The 18086-nt window shown below is 41.7% G+C and overlaps 1 protein-coding gene across 2 annotated transcripts in view; it reads right to left on the minus strand.

Annotated features, from left to right (window-relative positions):
- Positions 1–440: 440 nt before the first annotated feature.
- The window catches only part of si (sucrase-isomaltase), a 48910-nt gene continuing 31264 nt past the window's right edge, over positions 441–18086 (minus strand). For both annotated transcript variants that reach the window (XM_019886101.1, XM_019886102.1), the window contains 18 exons: positions 17763–17888; positions 16822–16950; positions 16540–16653; positions 16373–16435; positions 15696–15812; positions 15499–15589; positions 15252–15390; positions 14902–15035; positions 14700–14734; positions 13358–13474; positions 10531–10679; positions 10228–10312; positions 10075–10131; positions 9202–9326; positions 8403–8491; positions 5763–5812; positions 1416–1583; positions 441–1066 (listed from right to left, as the gene is read on the minus strand). In XM_019886101.1, the coding sequence (XP_019741660.1) occupies positions 989–1066; positions 1416–1583; positions 5763–5812; positions 8403–8491; positions 9202–9326; positions 10075–10131; positions 10228–10312; positions 10531–10679; positions 13358–13474; positions 14700–14734; positions 14902–15035; positions 15252–15390; positions 15499–15589; positions 15696–15812; positions 16373–16435; positions 16540–16653; positions 16822–16950; positions 17763–17888 (1866 nt within the window). In that variant the 3' untranslated portion in view covers positions 441–988. The remainder of the gene's footprint in view (positions 1067–1415; positions 1584–5762; positions 5813–8402; positions 8492–9201; positions 9327–10074; positions 10132–10227; positions 10313–10530; positions 10680–13357; positions 13475–14699; positions 14735–14901; positions 15036–15251; positions 15391–15498; positions 15590–15695; positions 15813–16372; positions 16436–16539; positions 16654–16821; positions 16951–17762; positions 17889–18086) is intronic.

Consider the following 18086-nt stretch of genomic DNA (forward strand, 5'->3'; position numbering starts at 1 on the left):
TTGCTGGAGTAGCTCCAGTACCTGTGTTTAAGTCTGGAGTCCATGGAAATCAGCAAATTAGAATTTCCTCCATGGTAACGCTTTGCCGGCGGCATGGTGTGAACACGTCTGCCTCACAGTTCAGAGGTGCAGGGTTCGATTCCGGCTCTGGCCTTCCCGTGTCGAGTTTGCATGTTCTCCCCGTGCCTGTGTGGGTTTTCCCCAGGTACTCCCGTTTCCTCCCACACTCCAAAAACATGCACCACAGGCTAATGGCACACTCCAAATTGTCCCTAGCCGTGATTGTATGCGCAAATGGTTGTTCGTCTATGGGTGTCCCCCGCCTACTGCCCAAAGGCAGCTGGGATAGGCTTCAGCACGCCCGCCACCCTTGTGAGGATAAACGGATTAGAAAATGGATGGATGCAAGAATGGTAATGTTTTGCCAGGCCTTCACTCAACTCCTTCGTTTTTTTGTTTGTTGCCCACTGTTTTGTCTTAAGTACAGACAATGCATACTATGTTGGGCCGAAATAAAGCCACTAAATTGGCCATTGAAGAGTGACTTTTTCCCATCATCATCACCTTGAGTTGCTTTTGTTTTATTAAAAAAAAGACAAAGCAGGAGAAACATTATTCAAATACACATTGTCCAAACTTTATGCTTCATAAGGCAGATTGCATCATTACAAATTGCGCGGGCAGAACCTTGCAGCATGTTCAGACAAAAAACAACTAAGTGCATTAAGTTGAATCTGCGTAATAAAGTAAAAGCCAACATTCATTAGATGGTCGGCAAAAGTTTTGATCATTTTTCTTGTTGCAAACAAATGTTTAACACATTTAAAATTGCGACAAGAAAAACTCTACATTGTTCTGTCACTGTCAAGATGTACATGAATTACCTCAGATTGAAAAAAAAATCCACCAATTCATAAAAATGTATAATTGTATACATTGACACATGTACAGGTTGTTAAATATTCAGCAACTGAACATAAAATCAAATTCAGACACTGGCTCTCCATGTTATAGTAAATCCTTGATCCACACGAACTGAAGTTGCCGTTGTATCAATAATCAGCTCCTGTAGATCAAAGACAAAGAAAATCAAAAGTTGCTTTGATGTTGGTAAAAAGCAGCCAACATTGACAACTATAATGAATACGTTCAGCCACCTGTGTCAAACTCAAGGCCCGGGGGCCAGATCCGGCCCGCCAGGTCACTTTATGTGGCCCCCGAAAGCAAATTATGTGTCAACTTGCTAAAATCTTAAATCATGTCAAATTGTCATGTGTAGTAAATAACGGTGAGATTTTGCAATAATTTTGTTACCCTGTTTGCACTCACTGGACCAATAATTGAACAAACTATTATAATTGACATCACATATATATATATATATCTGTGTGTGTGGGGGGGCGGTGGATACTCACCTCAGTGTCCGCATTATACTGAGGTGTCAGAAGATGTACCGTGTCAGTCACGTCCCTCAGAGTCACCTCTGTGATGTTTGTGCCGATCCCCCAGACCTTCACTATACCAAGCATCAAATGGTCGGCTTCGAACAAGCCGTTGCGGATAGTTTTACTCGACAAAGTGTTCTAGAGGTGGAAAAAGAAAAAAAAATGGGAATGAAGAGAAAATTAGTATTGTATGTTGTTTAGACTTTATGATGAGGTTGTTTGGAGGTGTGATTTGATCTTTGTTTAGGTCACATTAATTTCATAAAGCTCAACCCATGACATAAGTTAAAAAGAGTGTTGATTAAAAAAAGGAACGGATAACTTGCATCTGTGATGGCACTTTTAATGCTGAAAGCATATCCAGTTTTTATTTATTTGATCACTCATAAATACTTCGAAATTCCAATGTCTGAATATCATCATGTTTTTATTCAGACTATTTACTCCTATCAAACAATTTAACATAATTGTTGCTTTTTCGCCACATGCTGTCTGAGTAGCACGGAGAAGTCAAGTTGTTCTACTGTCTTGTAGTGAGACGTGCAGTGGTCATTTTGTGTGTGTGTGTGTCTATCTATGTATGCTTCTTCTTCAGTAAAGACAGACTGCTTGCAAATTACTGACAATGCAATCAAATCTCTATGGGCACTCACTTTAAGTGTTTGTGCGGGGATTTATGGGTAAATTAGCCAGTGGTGCTTCCCAATTTAAACCGAGACGTATTGAGTTTTCTGAGGTTCTCAGACTAGCGTTAGATAAACGGCACCTTACAGGATTGTTATGTATAAGTATGTTTGCCTGCTGGGTGGAGGGCGGGAGAGTGTGTTTGTGCTGGACGAATGGTCCTTGCACCACAAAAACGCTTTCATTTGCTTGCTTGTTTTTCATATTTTGAGCTCTGCGTCCGTAAGTGCAAGCAAGCAGCAGAACTCAGCGTACACTGCCGCCGCGTTACGTTGAAGAGATGATGGCCAAACACCGGGTTGAATATGCATGCACTTGACAGGATCCGGCCGGCCCCAATGCTCGTCACTCAAAAGCTGGACTCGCTATCGGTACATGTAGCAGGATGAGACGGTCAACCCCTAACATTGATTTTACCAAGACAAGAAAAAAGGCTGAATAAACTGCACACAGTGTCTGATGAGAGTGAGTACGCCCCTAACATATTTGTACATAAATGGCCATCCAAAGAAATTGGGTGCACATTAGGGTGGTCCATTTTGGAAAAGTTTGTCGGATTCGTCGGGCCGGGTCGGAAATCTTGTCGATACTATGACACAAGGATGTGTGCAAAATTTTATTCCGATCGGATAATTTTATCCCGTCCCGCAGAGCGACCAAAGTTTCCCCTATGGAAAGAATGTTACGGGGCTGAATGGTAGTACGGTTTCTCCCGTACAGTAAGGATTTTGTTTTGCTCAGTTCGCACTTGCAATAATTCAAAGACGGAAGACAGGAACGCATGTATTGCAAAAAAGGCAACCGTGGTTATCCTTCAACACTGGTGAGATTGTTGGTCCATGTTAACTGGTCCATCTGTCTATCTGTCCATCTGTCTATAATGTCCATCAACACTAGTGACACTGTTAGACCGCAAAAAATACGAAATCCCGCCGTGCGTGCCATCCCATGCCTACTTCGCGCACGGGTGCAACGCCCGGTGTCGCTCCACGACCTGCAGAAGGTGCTGTCGCTGTTCCTCGTCGCGCGTGATGGCGCCGCAGAACGCGCTGATGAGGGCGACGCCCCTCTCCGCAAAGTCGTTCACCACCCGTAGGTGACGAGCGCGCCGACGAGCCGTGGTGATGTTCGATGTCGAAAAGCGTCCTCAGCTCAGCGTCCAGTAAGAATTCCGGCGATTCTCGACTTCAATTGAAAGATATTAGCTCGCCAGTAGGTGACCGTTGTGTGTTAGGCGTGCGTTTGAGTTTGTCTCCGGCTGCTGAGAGCAGCGATGGAATGGTTAGTTAGTCAGGAGGTGATCGTTCGGGCAACATTCAGCCCAGCCAGTGTCACGCATGGCAAAATACACGGTTAAAATACACATGTTCACCCTATTGAGACCAGTTGTTATGGTGGAAACTTTGGCCGCTTTGCGGGACGGGAAAATATCATCAGATCGGAATGAAATTTTGCACAGAACCTTGTACCATAGTATCGACAAGAATTCCGACCCGGCCCGACGAATCCGACAAACTTTTTGTTTTGCCATGAAAATGTGGACCACCCTAGTGCACATGCTCAGCTTCAAATCCAGAGGTTGGAAAATAGACTTCTAAGTGTTGCCAGCATTGCTGCTGGGGTTGAAGCAGTGGAGGGACTATACGTCGCACGCTGAATCAAATTGGTCTGCAGGGCTGTTGTCTCAGAAGGAAGCTTGAGATTACTCACAAGAAAGCCGGCAAACAGTTTCGGAAGACTAAGCACATGACTTCCTAGAACCGTGTCCTGTGGCCTAATGACACCATGCCAAACTTACTTAATCCAAACAGTGTCCAGCATGTATGGCAGCAAACAGCCGTGGAGTACAAGGACTGATAAGCGTAGTGGTGTGGGAGGTCATTGTCTGGGACTGCATGAGTGCTGCCGGCACTGGGGAGTTCCAGTTCACTGTACCATGAATGCCAACATGTATTGTTAACACACTGAAGCAGAGTGTGATCAGATACTTTCAGAAACTGGGCTGCAGGGCAGTATTCATGCATGATCCATCCATCCATCCATTTTCCGATCCGCTTCTCCTCATAAGGATCGCGGGTGTGCTGGAGCCTTTCTCAGCTGTCTCCAGGCAGTAGGCGGAGTACCCCCTGCCAGCCAATCGGAATGGCAAATCTTGCATGATATGAACTGAAACACAGCTCCAAGATCACTACCGCCTGAAGCCGATGGAAACGGTAATGGACTGGCCAAGCATCTCTCAGGGCCAAAAACCCAATTGAGATTCTGAGGGTGATCCTCAACTGCGTGATGTCAATCTGGAGGAGTTGAAGAGAATTCCAGTGGCGACCCGTGAAAATTTGGTGAAACCAGTGTTGGAAAATGATGACGTGGCTTTTTGCTTGAAAACCTTTTTAAAATTTTCAGCGCGCGATATGTTTGTATCATTCATAATCTTTGGGTATTTTGACCACAAATACGTCACATTTAGTATTAAGGCAACTGGGAGCTAACTCTATGTTGACAAAACGTGTCCTGCATAATATTTCTCATTTAGAATGTAACTGTAAAACCTCTCAGTCCAAAAACTTGTAATCACATGGGCCCATGAACGGACGCACATCTGTGGAAATAAACATGCACACGCACACACATATGCAAACACGCACACACACACACAGGCGCGCATACGGTCTATGTTCAGCATCATCCAAAATGGCATGCGATGTGCTAATCTGCAAGGCAGCTTTGGCCTCGTTGTCCAACTTTGCTCATCTCCTCACATCTGCCCGTTCACGCTCGTAGGCACACAAACACGCACACATACACCGAGTCTTTCTTTCTGTTCCTCATCCCCTTGGCTGACAGACAGCGTGTCTGCTTTATCGCTGTGTGAAATTGCTTTGGAATGAGCCTGATGGTAGGCAGAGGACAGCCACAGATGTTTGGCACCGGTCGCTGTACGTGTGTCTAATATACAGTGTGCGCGGGTGTGTATGTTTGTGGACGTCAATCTGTGAATGTGAAGAGATTAAATGTATGCTCGTGAATGTGTGCCTGTGTGTAACAGAGTGTTTTTGCCTGGATGAAAAGAGAATGGGGCCGGGTCGCATCAATCCGAGTGGGTTTGTGACACGTCAAACTGAAAAGGGGCGTGCTGAACTCACTTGTGTTCATCTCAATGTTGTAAATGTGGTGTGCAATATTGTTTTATACAATCCCTCCTACCGGCTTTAATATTTTTGGACTCAATGACGATGCATTGCTGTTTTTGCTACACTCCCTATGGTACGGTGCTACGGGATATACACATAGAGGCACATTTTTGCATCATCATCATGATGTCCCGCTGCAGTGGGGACAAGTGAATGTAACGAAAGGATCATAACTGAATGTCCATCCTAAATGGCAAACACAAATAAGTCATCCTTCCTAGGATTGCCACTTCACAGTAAGATTTTGAAAAAGGCAACTTTTAACCCTAAAAGAAGTCACACAAATTCCATTCCCATCGTTTGGATTCATTTCTGTGAAGGTGACTTACGACCTTTCGCATTTACCATCCACTGCTCTCTGGGAAATTGAATTAAAGTCTTGCTGCTTTAATCACAACAGTGACAATGAAGGAAAGAAGAGACATTTAGCCTCTGAACTCACCGATTCGACCGCACATGAGGTCAGCAGATATTGTCCTTTTTCAACCGTGTCTGAGGGGAGAAATATAATTGTGAATTGCTGAAACTGAAACCGCCACAAGCAAGAAATTGATCTAACTACAGTCTCAACGGCACTTTACCCGTACATACTTTTTTTCAGCTTCAGAAAATTGTATTTTTCTCCACCAGACAATTACAATAAATAGTACAGTAAGGTAACAAAATAAATACTGATACATACATAACATACATACGATAGCAAAAACAAACCTCTGGAGTGTCATAAATAAAAAAAAAAACGCTGACAGTGGTAAAATGGATAACCAACAACTGACATTGATGCTGAGGGGTACTTTGCACATCTGCTTGTCTTGAGTTGTCTTTTCGTTCTCTCACAAAAAAGAAATCTCAGCACTCTTTTCCACATTTCTCTAACCACGCTCTCTACTGAAAGATCTCCGAAGGCTACCCGCAATTTTTATTTTTGTTCTTTCGCTTTTTTCATTTGCACACCCACATGCACAAAGTCCTGCCCGAAACTAGCGGTGGTGGCCTTCTAACTAGCTGCAGTTTGGGTTTCTTCACCTCTTAAGCCACCACACCACACGTGTGGCAGGTTAGCCGTGATGACCCGGCTGTCGGGAGCACAAGCTGAAGCGATAAGCCGGCTCTGCTCCTTGCCGGAAGGCCAGGAAAACCACCCAGTGTGGTCTGGATGAAGCTCAGAGAGCTCGAAAAATCCATCCAAACTTTTGTTTTTCTCCTTCCAGCTACCTCTTTTCTTCTTTTTACTTTTCTTCGTGTGAGACTCCGCTGATCAAACATAAGTGGGAACTTTGCAGCCGACTGGGGCTTCAGTTGAGTGCACTGATTGAATGGACCTTTTGTCATCCCAATGAAGAGCTTTGTTCGTTAGAAATTGTGTTTCCTTTGATACGAGCATCTAGACATGAGGGTATACTTTTTCGAGATGCCACTATATGCCGCTGGCGTACTGTGGATAGAAAGGCAAAATAATAATGATGATAATATTAATAATTATTATCATTATTATACAAATTATAGTCATTCATAATAATGCTGAATATATATACTTTCCCTTTCAACCTACCTATACCAGACAATTGTTTTCTTTATGCGCACTGAACCGAAAACCAAGAGAACAAACCGAGATACGAACTAAACCGTGGAATTTGTGAACCGATCCACCCCTAATACATACATATATGCATGCATGCACATACATGCATGCATGTATGCATTAAACAAATGGGAGTGGTGGAATCTACACTTTGGTATACAGGGTGATCGGTTGCGGCCCGGGATCGTCACGTGCCGGAAATAAATCAACTTCATTTTGTACCCCGAATATTTCATTTTTTTCCAAGAGTTTTTATCTGTTCTTAAGATGAAAACTGTCTATCATGCTTCCACGTGAGTTCTCATTATTTACCATGGAAAGTGATTTTTGGGGGGAAATCTAATTTCCATCACTGTGATTGATACATGTGAGCATGAGAAGTGAGAAGTTGTCATTCCTCTAATCCCAGGAGTAGACATTCAAATAAAAAAACAAACCAAAGCAATTAGACTCTGAAAAACTAGTAAGTGGATGTGGACATGTATGTGACCACATTATTTTTCTTTTTTACTCAATAGAAGATTTTAGATTCACTTGAGCAGTACGGTATTTTTTTTTTTTTTTCAGTCGAACTGCACGAGCGGTTGAACATGAAACATCACACATTTGTATGCCCTGTCCAATACGTGGTAAAAACACTTGTTGCTTGAAAGTGGAAATGGCTACTTAGCTCATTGGGTCAAATGAGTCATGAATTACAATTTATTCAAAGAGCAGTTTGTAGAATGAGGAAGCTAAGAATGGACTGATGCGCAGCTTTAGTTCATGAAAGAGGACCAATTAATGTGTTCCATGGACTTTTAGATTTGTAGTGGATCAAGGGCAGAATTGCTGACCATGATAAACATTTCTGAGTCCATCTGAATGACAGTTAAACGCATTGCTTATGTTGAAACTCAAACAAAAAAAAAAACAGGCAATATGTCACTTGGGTGAGTGGAAAGGCAAAAAAAAAAAAAAAAGACAAATTAGGCCGGATATTGAAAAAGGAAGGAGAGGAGGACACACAGGAAATTAATTCATTAATTTCTATAACTACCCTTCTTTGCAAAACATAATTCCTCACATCTTTTTTTGAATGCATTGAAACATGACTTCATGTGCCTATTTATCTGGGAGTGCTCTATCATGAAATGTATTAGCAGGAAGCAGAGGCGGCGGAACAACTTTTGGAGTGGGGGAAGGGGGGGTGCACTTCCAAAAAATAAGTCAAAGATAAATTAAAGATAAATTACACATTCATGTTGGGTCATTGGCAAACATTTCGTTGAAAAAGAACAGATATTTGTGTGCGTGTGTGTGTGTGTGTGTGTGTGTGTGTGTGTGTGTGTGTGTGTGTGTGTGTGTGTGTGTGTGTAATTTTTTTCTTTTTTTTCTTTTCGAAATGTCTACAGCCTTCAGAATTTGTCAGGACAAAATAAAGCAAAGATAACACTGTCAAGTAAATCTAAATGTCAAATCTCGACATTTGGAAGCAGCAAGGTCCTCACTCTTACTCACCTATTCCGTCGCCGTCGTCCCAGAAGAACGATCCATGAGCAGTCCCATTGTCACTCAGGGCAACGATCAGTCCCAAAGGATTCTTTCGGCTGAAAGATAAGTCCTGGTCAGGGTTGCGGCAGTGAAGGACAACTGCTATATCTATAACATTGCTGGCAGGGACGCACCTGAGCTTGACTTCACTCAATCACTCAACATGCAACTTATTGCCTTTCTCAAGCTTGCATCCAGACCGTTCACCACAACCTTGGTTGGGACTCGAGTGATTTTTTTTTTTTTTAATCAAAAAGCAGACATACAATTTCTTGGAAAAGGCCTTTATCGATTCATATGTGATGAGAAAATGTTCTTGACAGCATCCCACAATGCTTTCCGATTAATCGCTTGTGCAGTACAGTAGCGTCAATAGCGTCATCTTGTTATTGAACGATCCACTGGTGATTAACCAAAACCTTCTTTCCTTTGTGTTTGGATGAGGCGTTAACGTGGCATGCCAATATATTCAGCCATCCATCCATCCATCATTTTCAACACCAATTATCCTGAACAGGGTCGCAGGGTGTTGCTGGAGTCTATCCCATGCGAAATCGGGCGGAAAGTAGACTGCGCAGTGGTAGCCGGTCAGTCGCAGGGATCATACAGAGACAAACAACCATTCGCACCCACATCCACCCCATCACTGAGTGGGAACCGAACCCACGCTGCCCGCACACAATTCAGGCGAGTGTACCACGACACCATCGGCGTTGCATCGCCAGATTCATGTCCACTGTATTTGTGAGCTGTTATTTGCTTTTACCTGTAGTATGTTGTGTTCTCTGGTTTTTGCCAAGGTAAGATGTATCCTCCTCTTATGTGAAGATTGATGTGATCCATAGGGGTGAGCATCCAAACCTTTTCGCCTCGCACTTTGACTTCTTTGGCCTAATTAAAAGGGTGATAGTTGCATCTCATGAACAATCTGTCCAAAGTAGAAGCTTCAAGTTCAAAATGATAGTTGACAAAATAATGACGGGCATGACCAAAAAGGCATTGCAACGTGGGTGGCATCTAGCCAAAGTTTAAGTGGATAGCAGCCGTAGGACCCCAGAGTTTCTTTCGTCTTCAGTCTATTATTTTGCACAATACTGTTAAGCGAGCATTACACCTCATCATTTAATGTGGTTATTCGACTGCTTTTATTTAATGGTATTGTTTGAGTAAGAAAATGGCTTCAACTTTTATTGATGCCTCTTTCTTCCTGATGGGAAAAAAATATATAATGACAGCTTGGTGATGAAATAAATTGTGTTGCAGACATGTTATATTTTAAGTGAAGTACTGTATTGAAAGTAAACCGTACTGTGCCTCCAAGTCAGTCAAAGCGTTACTACGTGAAAATGTTATAAATCCACTGATACCAACCGCCCATGAAAATAAAAACCTCTGAGGTGTCGAATGTAATCATGCAACAGGGCAACAACAAATCCCTAGGATTTTCTACATATATCATTACGCGTATGGACTACTGGCGTAAAATATGTTTGGACCAAATGCGCTTCACTTTCAGATATATTTTAATCTTCATTTCTGATTAGATATTACGGTACAATATGTATAGCCTTTCCCATTCACTAACATCTGGTGACAATGTCATTGCATGATGTCCAGGTTGCTTATTGTTTGGACTCACCGTATGGAAGTCATACCAGCGTGCATCAGGAACATAGGCTTCGACACGTGTAGCGCCCTGCCGATCACAAGGCCAGGTGAATATTGAAATGGAAAAAAAAACAAGGAGAGAAAGTAACACAATACAGTAATAGCAGCAATTGTGTGTGCGTACCGGGTCAAGGGCAGGGGTGATAAGAAGAGCAGGTCCCCAGAGGAACTGTTTGTAAATGTCCCAAGTTGTTCTGTCATTCACAAACCTGTGACACATCCATAAAATGTAGGTTAAACAGGACGAAAGAAATAACTGCCAACAATTTCAATTCAAATGTAAATATCATATTCACTCATCGGTTGCTATTTTTTATGTATCAAGTACCTTGAGTTTGTGTGTAGGAGGCCTCTATTTGAGGGGACACGTGTCCATTCTAGTGGACACCAATGCGAAAAAGTCACCCCAAACAAATAGTGCACTTACTCATGCAGAAGTGGTCTGACGACTGTGTTTCCTTTGGTATGAGCTTCATACATGAGCGTGTACAGGTATGGCAGAAGGCTGTAACGAATGTTGAGGACTTTCCGAGATGCCTCAGCAAAGGTGGAGTTCCAGGCAACAGGATCTTGTCTCTGAAAACAACAAATGCTCAATAAAAAAAAACAAAAATAATAATGATAATCATACAGCCACAAATATATGAATGCTTGGGTTTTTTTCCCTTCTATTTCCCAAGAAATGAGGAAAGTGTGAACTTTTATTATTAGAATCCATCCATTTTCAACATCCCTTTGCCTGAACAGGGTTGCGGGGAGTTCCCGCAGCCTATCCCAGCTGACTTCGGGTGAAAAGCAGAGTACACCCTGAACTGGTCCCCAGTCAGTCACAGGGCACATATAGAGACAAACAACCATTCACACCGTCACCGAATGGGAGCCGATCCCACGCTGCCCGCACACACAAGGCAGGCGAGTGTACCATGACACCATCAGCGACTCTATGAGAATTTAGATCATTGAATTAAAACCACCAGAAAGCGCATGCTGTGTATAAGAAACTCTCAGATACTGCAAAATTATAATTAAAAAAAATAGACAACATCCACAGAATCACGATAATGTACATAAAAGGTTGAAGCTTAAGTTAAAAGTAATGAAACTGCTATAGACTATTTCAAAACGCATTTGCAGACCGTATAAAATATTTCCAACAATGAGGTAAAACATATGAACGTTAGGTAAGTGAGAAGATTTACTATTTAGGGCATGATGATGATGATGACGATGTCTGTGCGGGTTCCACAAAGTGATCAGCTCCCATAATAGAAAACGGATGGATGGATGCATTTGTTTTGTTAAAAGATCATAGTTCTCGACCTTGGACGGGTGACAATGTACACTTTATCTTTATTGGTTCCGAAAGCAACTTTTAGCAGGGGCAGAAAAGCATTATTAAATCACTAATCAATCACTACTGAGTATGATTAGCCTAGTGCAGTGGAACATATTGCCTTCACAAGATATTACCATGACTACTTCTCTTCGATGGCTCGATGAAGATGCTGATTAAAATCATCGCCTTTTAAAAATTGTTGATCCAAAGCCTCCCAAAGTGCTGACTTGGTGTGGGGAGTAGTTATAGATGAGATGTTTGCATATTTTTCTCAGCAGAGTAGTCCAATGGTTACATACCGCAGACATAGACGTGACTGAATGTGAAACGGTACTACGGACTTCTGACGCAATTTGAATGTCTTTTTATTTTTGAGGTAAGGACTTATCTGGGGCGGCACGGTGGGCGACTAGTTAGCATGTTGGGCTCACAGTGCAACCAGGTCAGGGGGTACCCTGCCCTACTGCCAAAGACAGGCTCCAACATGCATATGTGACCCTTGTGATTAGAAAATGGATGGATGGATGGGTGCGTCTTAAGATACAAGATAGTCACGCCCTCCTATGTGTAACCTTCAACTCACACCCTCATGCTAAGCAGTGTGAATTCATGTGTTGAATTCATAATCATCATCTTAATAAAAAAAAAAATACACTTCAATACTGTAAATGGTATATTTCAACCTGTGTCTAGTTAAACTGCATTGTGACCTAAAGATGAGAAAGCTTGCAAGATGCAGGAGAGATTGGTGAATTCCTTAATTCCTAAAGCATACAGAAGTGTGCCCCCACGTTGCTTTTCTATCTGATTCTTTCTGCCTGCTGCATGGCTGCCTTGGTCTTTTCCTCAAAGTTTTTGATTCCAAGCTACAAAACTCAGATCTAGGTGATCATCCTCCAAATGTTATCCCATTTACAAACCATTACACAATTGCTGGAATGATGGGGTTTGTGTGTGCGTTGGTGGCGGGGTGGGTGATGTGCAGTGGGGCTCGGATCACCTTGAGAATTCAATTAGGCCCCTCACCCCCAATATATACGCACACTCTCACTTACACACACACACACACACACACGCACACACACACAGTCCCGTCGAGTACTTCAGACTCCATTTCAGAGAAATTTTGCCTCGTGGGATCGATCCCTGGACGGACCTTATTGGATTTCTTAGATGTGTTCTAAAGCTCTTAAAGGTCACTGGAAAAATGAATGCCAACAACACAACACCAAGCCAGTGTATCTCTTTGGAGATGTGTGTGTGTGTGCGTGTGTGTGTGTGTGTGTGTGTGTGTGTGTGTGTGTGTGTGTGTGTGTGTGTGTGTGTGTGTGCGTGGTGTGTGTGTGTGTGAGTGTGTGTGTGTAGCTTTGTATTTTTTTGCAAAAATTAGACTTTCTCCCAGGGAACAAGAACATGCTCTGTTAGGCTTTCATCTTTTCGCTGAGCACCTGTACTTGGAGTGATTATTCAAATCGAGCGGAACATGTTAGGAGGTCAAGCGCAATTCAATCAGGGCAATTCAGATTTTGAAACACGTGCACCAATCATAATGCATGGGAAAACAAACAACTATATGAATTAATGAATTCATTAAGGTGTATTGCGATTGACATGGCTCCTCTAACGTCATGTAACTTCAGTTTAATAATATTCTCTCACAATATTATTCAATGCTTGTTAACGCTAGTCCTTTTTGATTAAAGACATATTATTTCAACTTAAAAATTAAAAAAAAAATTGTAAACTGTACCTCTCCAAGCTCCTAATGTAGTATTCAAAAATATTTCCATAACAAAAAAATAATAATAATACAAGCTGTTGTTTGAAAATAGTGGCATTTCTCTCAACAGCGAATCCTTACGCTAGTCGTGCGCCATAGCAAGCCAAGCTTTCATCATTCTCCTGGGAGTTTACTCACCGGATTGCCCTTGCCGTTATGGTTACGTGAATAAGGATAGAAGGCACCCAGTTGCATCCAGCGAAGGCACATCTCATACTTAGCTGTATTGAAGAACCCGCATATGTCTGCTCCAGTCTGAAAGAAAGGTCCGATGAAAGAAAAGAAGTGACAACAGGCACAATCAACAATCATTGAAAATATATTCAGCAGGAGTAACACTTGGACTATGAGTATTGAAAAAATAGATGAGATGCAATGCTTAATCAACAGCGAATAAGCTAGAAGCCATGCTAATTGCTAAGTTAACCTATGATTGACATGGCTCGTGCGTTTAACACCAGAATGGGTGATCGAGTACACTTTTCACAGACATCTGGCTGTAACTGAATTAATCAAAGAACATCCAACTTTGAACAGAAAAATTGCAGTTAATGAGTGTCTGGACACAAAATTATACTCGCTGAACCGAAAACTGGAAATGAATTAATGTATGTTACACCCTACATCAGCCAGGAGGAATGGCCTCTGAGGTTAAAAGTATATTAATCTAGTTAAAAAAAAAAAAAAAAAAAAAAAAAAACATCAGTCATGTTATTTATTTGTTTTAACAATAATTTTGAGGTCTGGACAATAAATGTCCGCAAAATTACAGTGCAGTCAATCTTATCTTCTTTTTTTTTCTTTTTTTTTTTAATCAAGTTATTTTTGCTGCTAAATACAATGTGAACTTAAGAACGATTTACAAAAACAAAACCAATTGTGATTTTTTTTTTTTTTTTTTGGTCATATTGTCAGCTTTTTGATATTCCTATTTAATAAAACCCTGGTTTCAGGTGCCTGGGCTTAACCTGCGGGGGAAAAAAAGAAAAACGCGATACAAAATTGGAAAGTTGCTCCTCAAATGAAGTTGCTGATTCACAAAACTGCTCCGCAAATGAAAAGGAAAAATAAATATTTCCAGCCTCGTAATGTAAAGGTAGCGTCAGGTGAATTGAAGATGATCTCTGATCCCCCCCCCCACCCAAAAAAAACACCCCGCCCACCACACACACACACACACACACACACACACACACACACACACACACACACACACACACCAACTGATCATCTTAATGCATATTTGTAGCAACCTGCTTGTGAAAATGTCTTTTTATTGGAGAAGTGACCTTTTTTTTATGTTGACTGACAACATTAAGATCCTTCCCTGCTGTTGTAACAGCATGCCGTACAAGATGTCCTTTGATCAAAGTGTGCAACAAAATGAAATAACATTTCTGTGGCCATGTAATCTCCTTTTAGCAGACAAGGTCACATCAATAAGATTATGTCTCATCAAAAAAAAAATGGTGATACTTACATAAGGGATGCCAAAAAGACTGAACTCCATCATGCCTGTGAGACAGGAAAATCTTGTGTGACTTCTACAGTAAAGGTCCCTTTTTTTTTTTTTTAACCACAAAGGTTTGGTTGTGCAACCCCATGTTTTTAGAACCAAATATGTTTGTCATGGTTTGTTAACGGTGTAATTATTGCATGTGTTTGTACGTCCTGTACAGTACCTATGATGGATTTATACAACTGGTCCCAGCTGGCATTGTTGTCACCCAGCCAATGTCCAGCCCATTTTCCACTAGAGGGGTAAGTGGACCTGGTCACCACAATACCTCGTCTCCCAGTCACATTCAGTAGGGCACTGTATGAACCAGACAAAACATTACACATACACAGTTATGCATTTGAGAAAAAAATGTACATCATTCTACATGATAAGCATTTTGTGTGAAACACTACACTGCCAAAGGACCCATTCATTTAATGGAAACGTGTGTGAAAATTAGATCCGAATTGAGCTGCGTTGTGAACATAGCCCGAGAATCGAATTCTGACAAAAACACATCATATATCTCACTCATAAGTAGGCTTCGTGTGGGACCAGCCGTAGATGCTGTGGACATCGTAGTGCCTGACTGTTGTCCCGTCGCTGAGTATCTGTTCGCTGTTCATGCACAGAGTTTTATGATTTAAGCCAAGATGTTTGGAATCCAAGGCTGTGAAGACAAAGACACGAAGCGCATGCAGAGTGAAGAGTTATTATTGCTTACAACAACAAAATGTTAGGATAAGATGCATGACATATGCTGTTGTGCATGTCGTACGTGGCATATATGGAGGCTTCTCAAGCAGAGGGTCACCGAGGCAGTTCCCCCCGGCTGTACCATGTACAAAACTGGCAGGCTCATTCATGTCCTTCAGGGAGGGAGAAACATTTGAGCACGGAAATCTCAAAGTAAAGTGGATGCATTTAGGTAACATAAAAACAAGGTAAGTTGATGCTATATTCCATTTCACTCACGATCCAGAGGCCATCAAATTTCATAGTAGTCTGATAGAAATCCATGATTTCTTGATGCCACCACTTTGCCGTTGCATTACGGAAGAAGTCAGGGAAGGCAGTGAAGGCCCTGTAGAGCTGAGAAGACATGGTCACTAGGTAATGAGTTGCGGAAAGTTAGCAGGTTTCAATGCGTCGTCGTAACTCGTCGAAATGTGCACATGCTCTGTATAAGTTCCTGTTTACTCATACGCAACAATACACAGTGCAGTGGAACCTGTGGAAGGTGAAAACTCCAAAAGTTAAATGATGAACCACGCTTTATTTGAAAAATATGCCTCAGCGTAAAATAAAACATGTGTGACATCACAAAAGAAGTCGTCACCTCTCCTGAAGTTATTGAGCGGGGGTCTCAAACCTCCCTGCCATTTGCTCCTACTAGAATCAGTGACGATACGCTCTTTATGGTCTGTTCACGCTGAACGGGTTGGGTGCAGCTGGATGGCATCAGTATGTTTTACTTAAAACATTGCCTGTATTGGCAATGAAAGTATTCTGAAGACATTAATTCACATTATATTATTCGGATGAGAAAAACGTGTTTTGGAAATGAGAACAACCGTATTGTGTCTGACTTTGAATGTTCCACATTCACAATAAAATAAATACCCAGTATGCTGATTCTCTTTTAATTATACCTCTACTTGGGTGTCCCAGTCCAAAGACTCATCTACTGTGACGTTTGGGTAATCTGGCCAAACCTGCAAGGCAATAATGACATCAACACATATGTGCATACATGCCGTATATAGAGAGATATATTTGTATTTTTTTCATTTCCATACGGCTATTCAGGCCAACTTACCTTTCCCCACACAATGTCATCACTCAGTGTTTTGGGCCATTTAATGAAGACATCAGCTGCATTACCCCTCTCAAATGCAGGATAATCAGTCTCATTGCCTGAAATGGCTGGGTCCTGGAATTAAAAAAAACGGCAACATCATATATCCAAAAAAGCAACGGTATGTACCATATGTATGTCCTTATTTTTTTTCCATCAACAGATGCATTTTGTATATAGTTATGTATGGTTTTCATTAGTCCATTTGGATGCGTTAACCAGAATTTCAAATTTGGGGATTACCAGAATGAAGATGAACCTCATGCCCTCTTTCCTCATGTCATCAACCAGGGAAGGTAGACCAGCGAACTCTGGGTCCAGGACAAAGTCCAGCTGCCGATCCATGTAATCAATGTCCGCATACTGCACGTCCTGGAGATTCCAGTTCGAAAAAAAAATTAACAATCATCAAACTATGATCATTCTCTTTTAATTAAGTCGGATCTAACTTCAGGATATCACTGTGCTTCAACCTGGAAGTGCATTTTAAAAAATGCATGGATACTTTCCATTAGACTGAAGATCTATCGAATTATTGTTGAATGCTTGAACTGATAAGAAATAGCGAATACTGTATACTATTTCTCTGAGACGCTCGGTCACTAATGAACATACTGATATTGAATGCACAATATCTGAAATGTCTTGTGTTATAAAACTCAAAAATTTCATTTGGGAAACAAAACTGCTTTAAAAAAAAAATCCTACCGCGCAACACAGGTTTGCGAGTTTGCGTGCACGTAGCAAAATTTTGTTTTTGCATCTGGGGGCTTTCACGGTCGCAAACGGTGGCATAGGACAACTCTTGTCACTCGGTGAGATACAGGCTTAAGATGGGAGTCACTTCTCAAATAAGAGGCCATGTTTCTCATTATGACGTGCTCAATAGACAGACAGGTGTTATGAAAAGGTGTCTGTAATTAACTTTATTTTAGTTGACACCACCATGAGTCACCGTAGACATTCTGACCACAAGTTACTCTGCCTGCAGAGATGGCATCTTAAAGTGAAAGTACTGCTCCAATTATTAGGTTTTTTTTTTACCATATATGCCAGGTTATCTTTACAACTGAGTAAAGATATGCCCCAGGCAATGGTATGAAGAAATACAGTATACCACACGTTTCGTCTAAAATGTTTTATATTTTAAATGTGTACTCGTGCATGGGTCTCGAAGGACTTACGTAGGGAATACCTGCGTCCCTCATTTGTGTGTATAGATCTGCTATCTCCTTGTCATTAGCATATCCATAGCGACAGAGCTGAAATCCAAGGGACCAATAAGCAGGTAGAACAGGTCTTCCAATCAGCTATTACGAAAAAAAGCAAACGAGGAAGTCAAAACATCAGCAGAAAAAAACGTTATGGAAAAACGTGTGTGTTTGTGTGTGTGTGAGATAGAGAGAGAGAGAGAGAGAGAGAGAGAGAGAGAGAGAGACACACACACACAACACACACACACACACACACACACACACACACACACACACACACACACACACACACAC

This window comes from Hippocampus comes, unplaced genomic scaffold (genome assembly GCF_001891065.2).
Source record: "Hippocampus comes isolate QL1 unplaced genomic scaffold, H_comes_QL1_v1.1 scaffold29, whole genome shotgun sequence".
In the NCBI taxonomy this organism is placed as follows: Eukaryota; Metazoa; Chordata; class Actinopteri; order Syngnathiformes; family Syngnathidae; genus Hippocampus; species Hippocampus comes.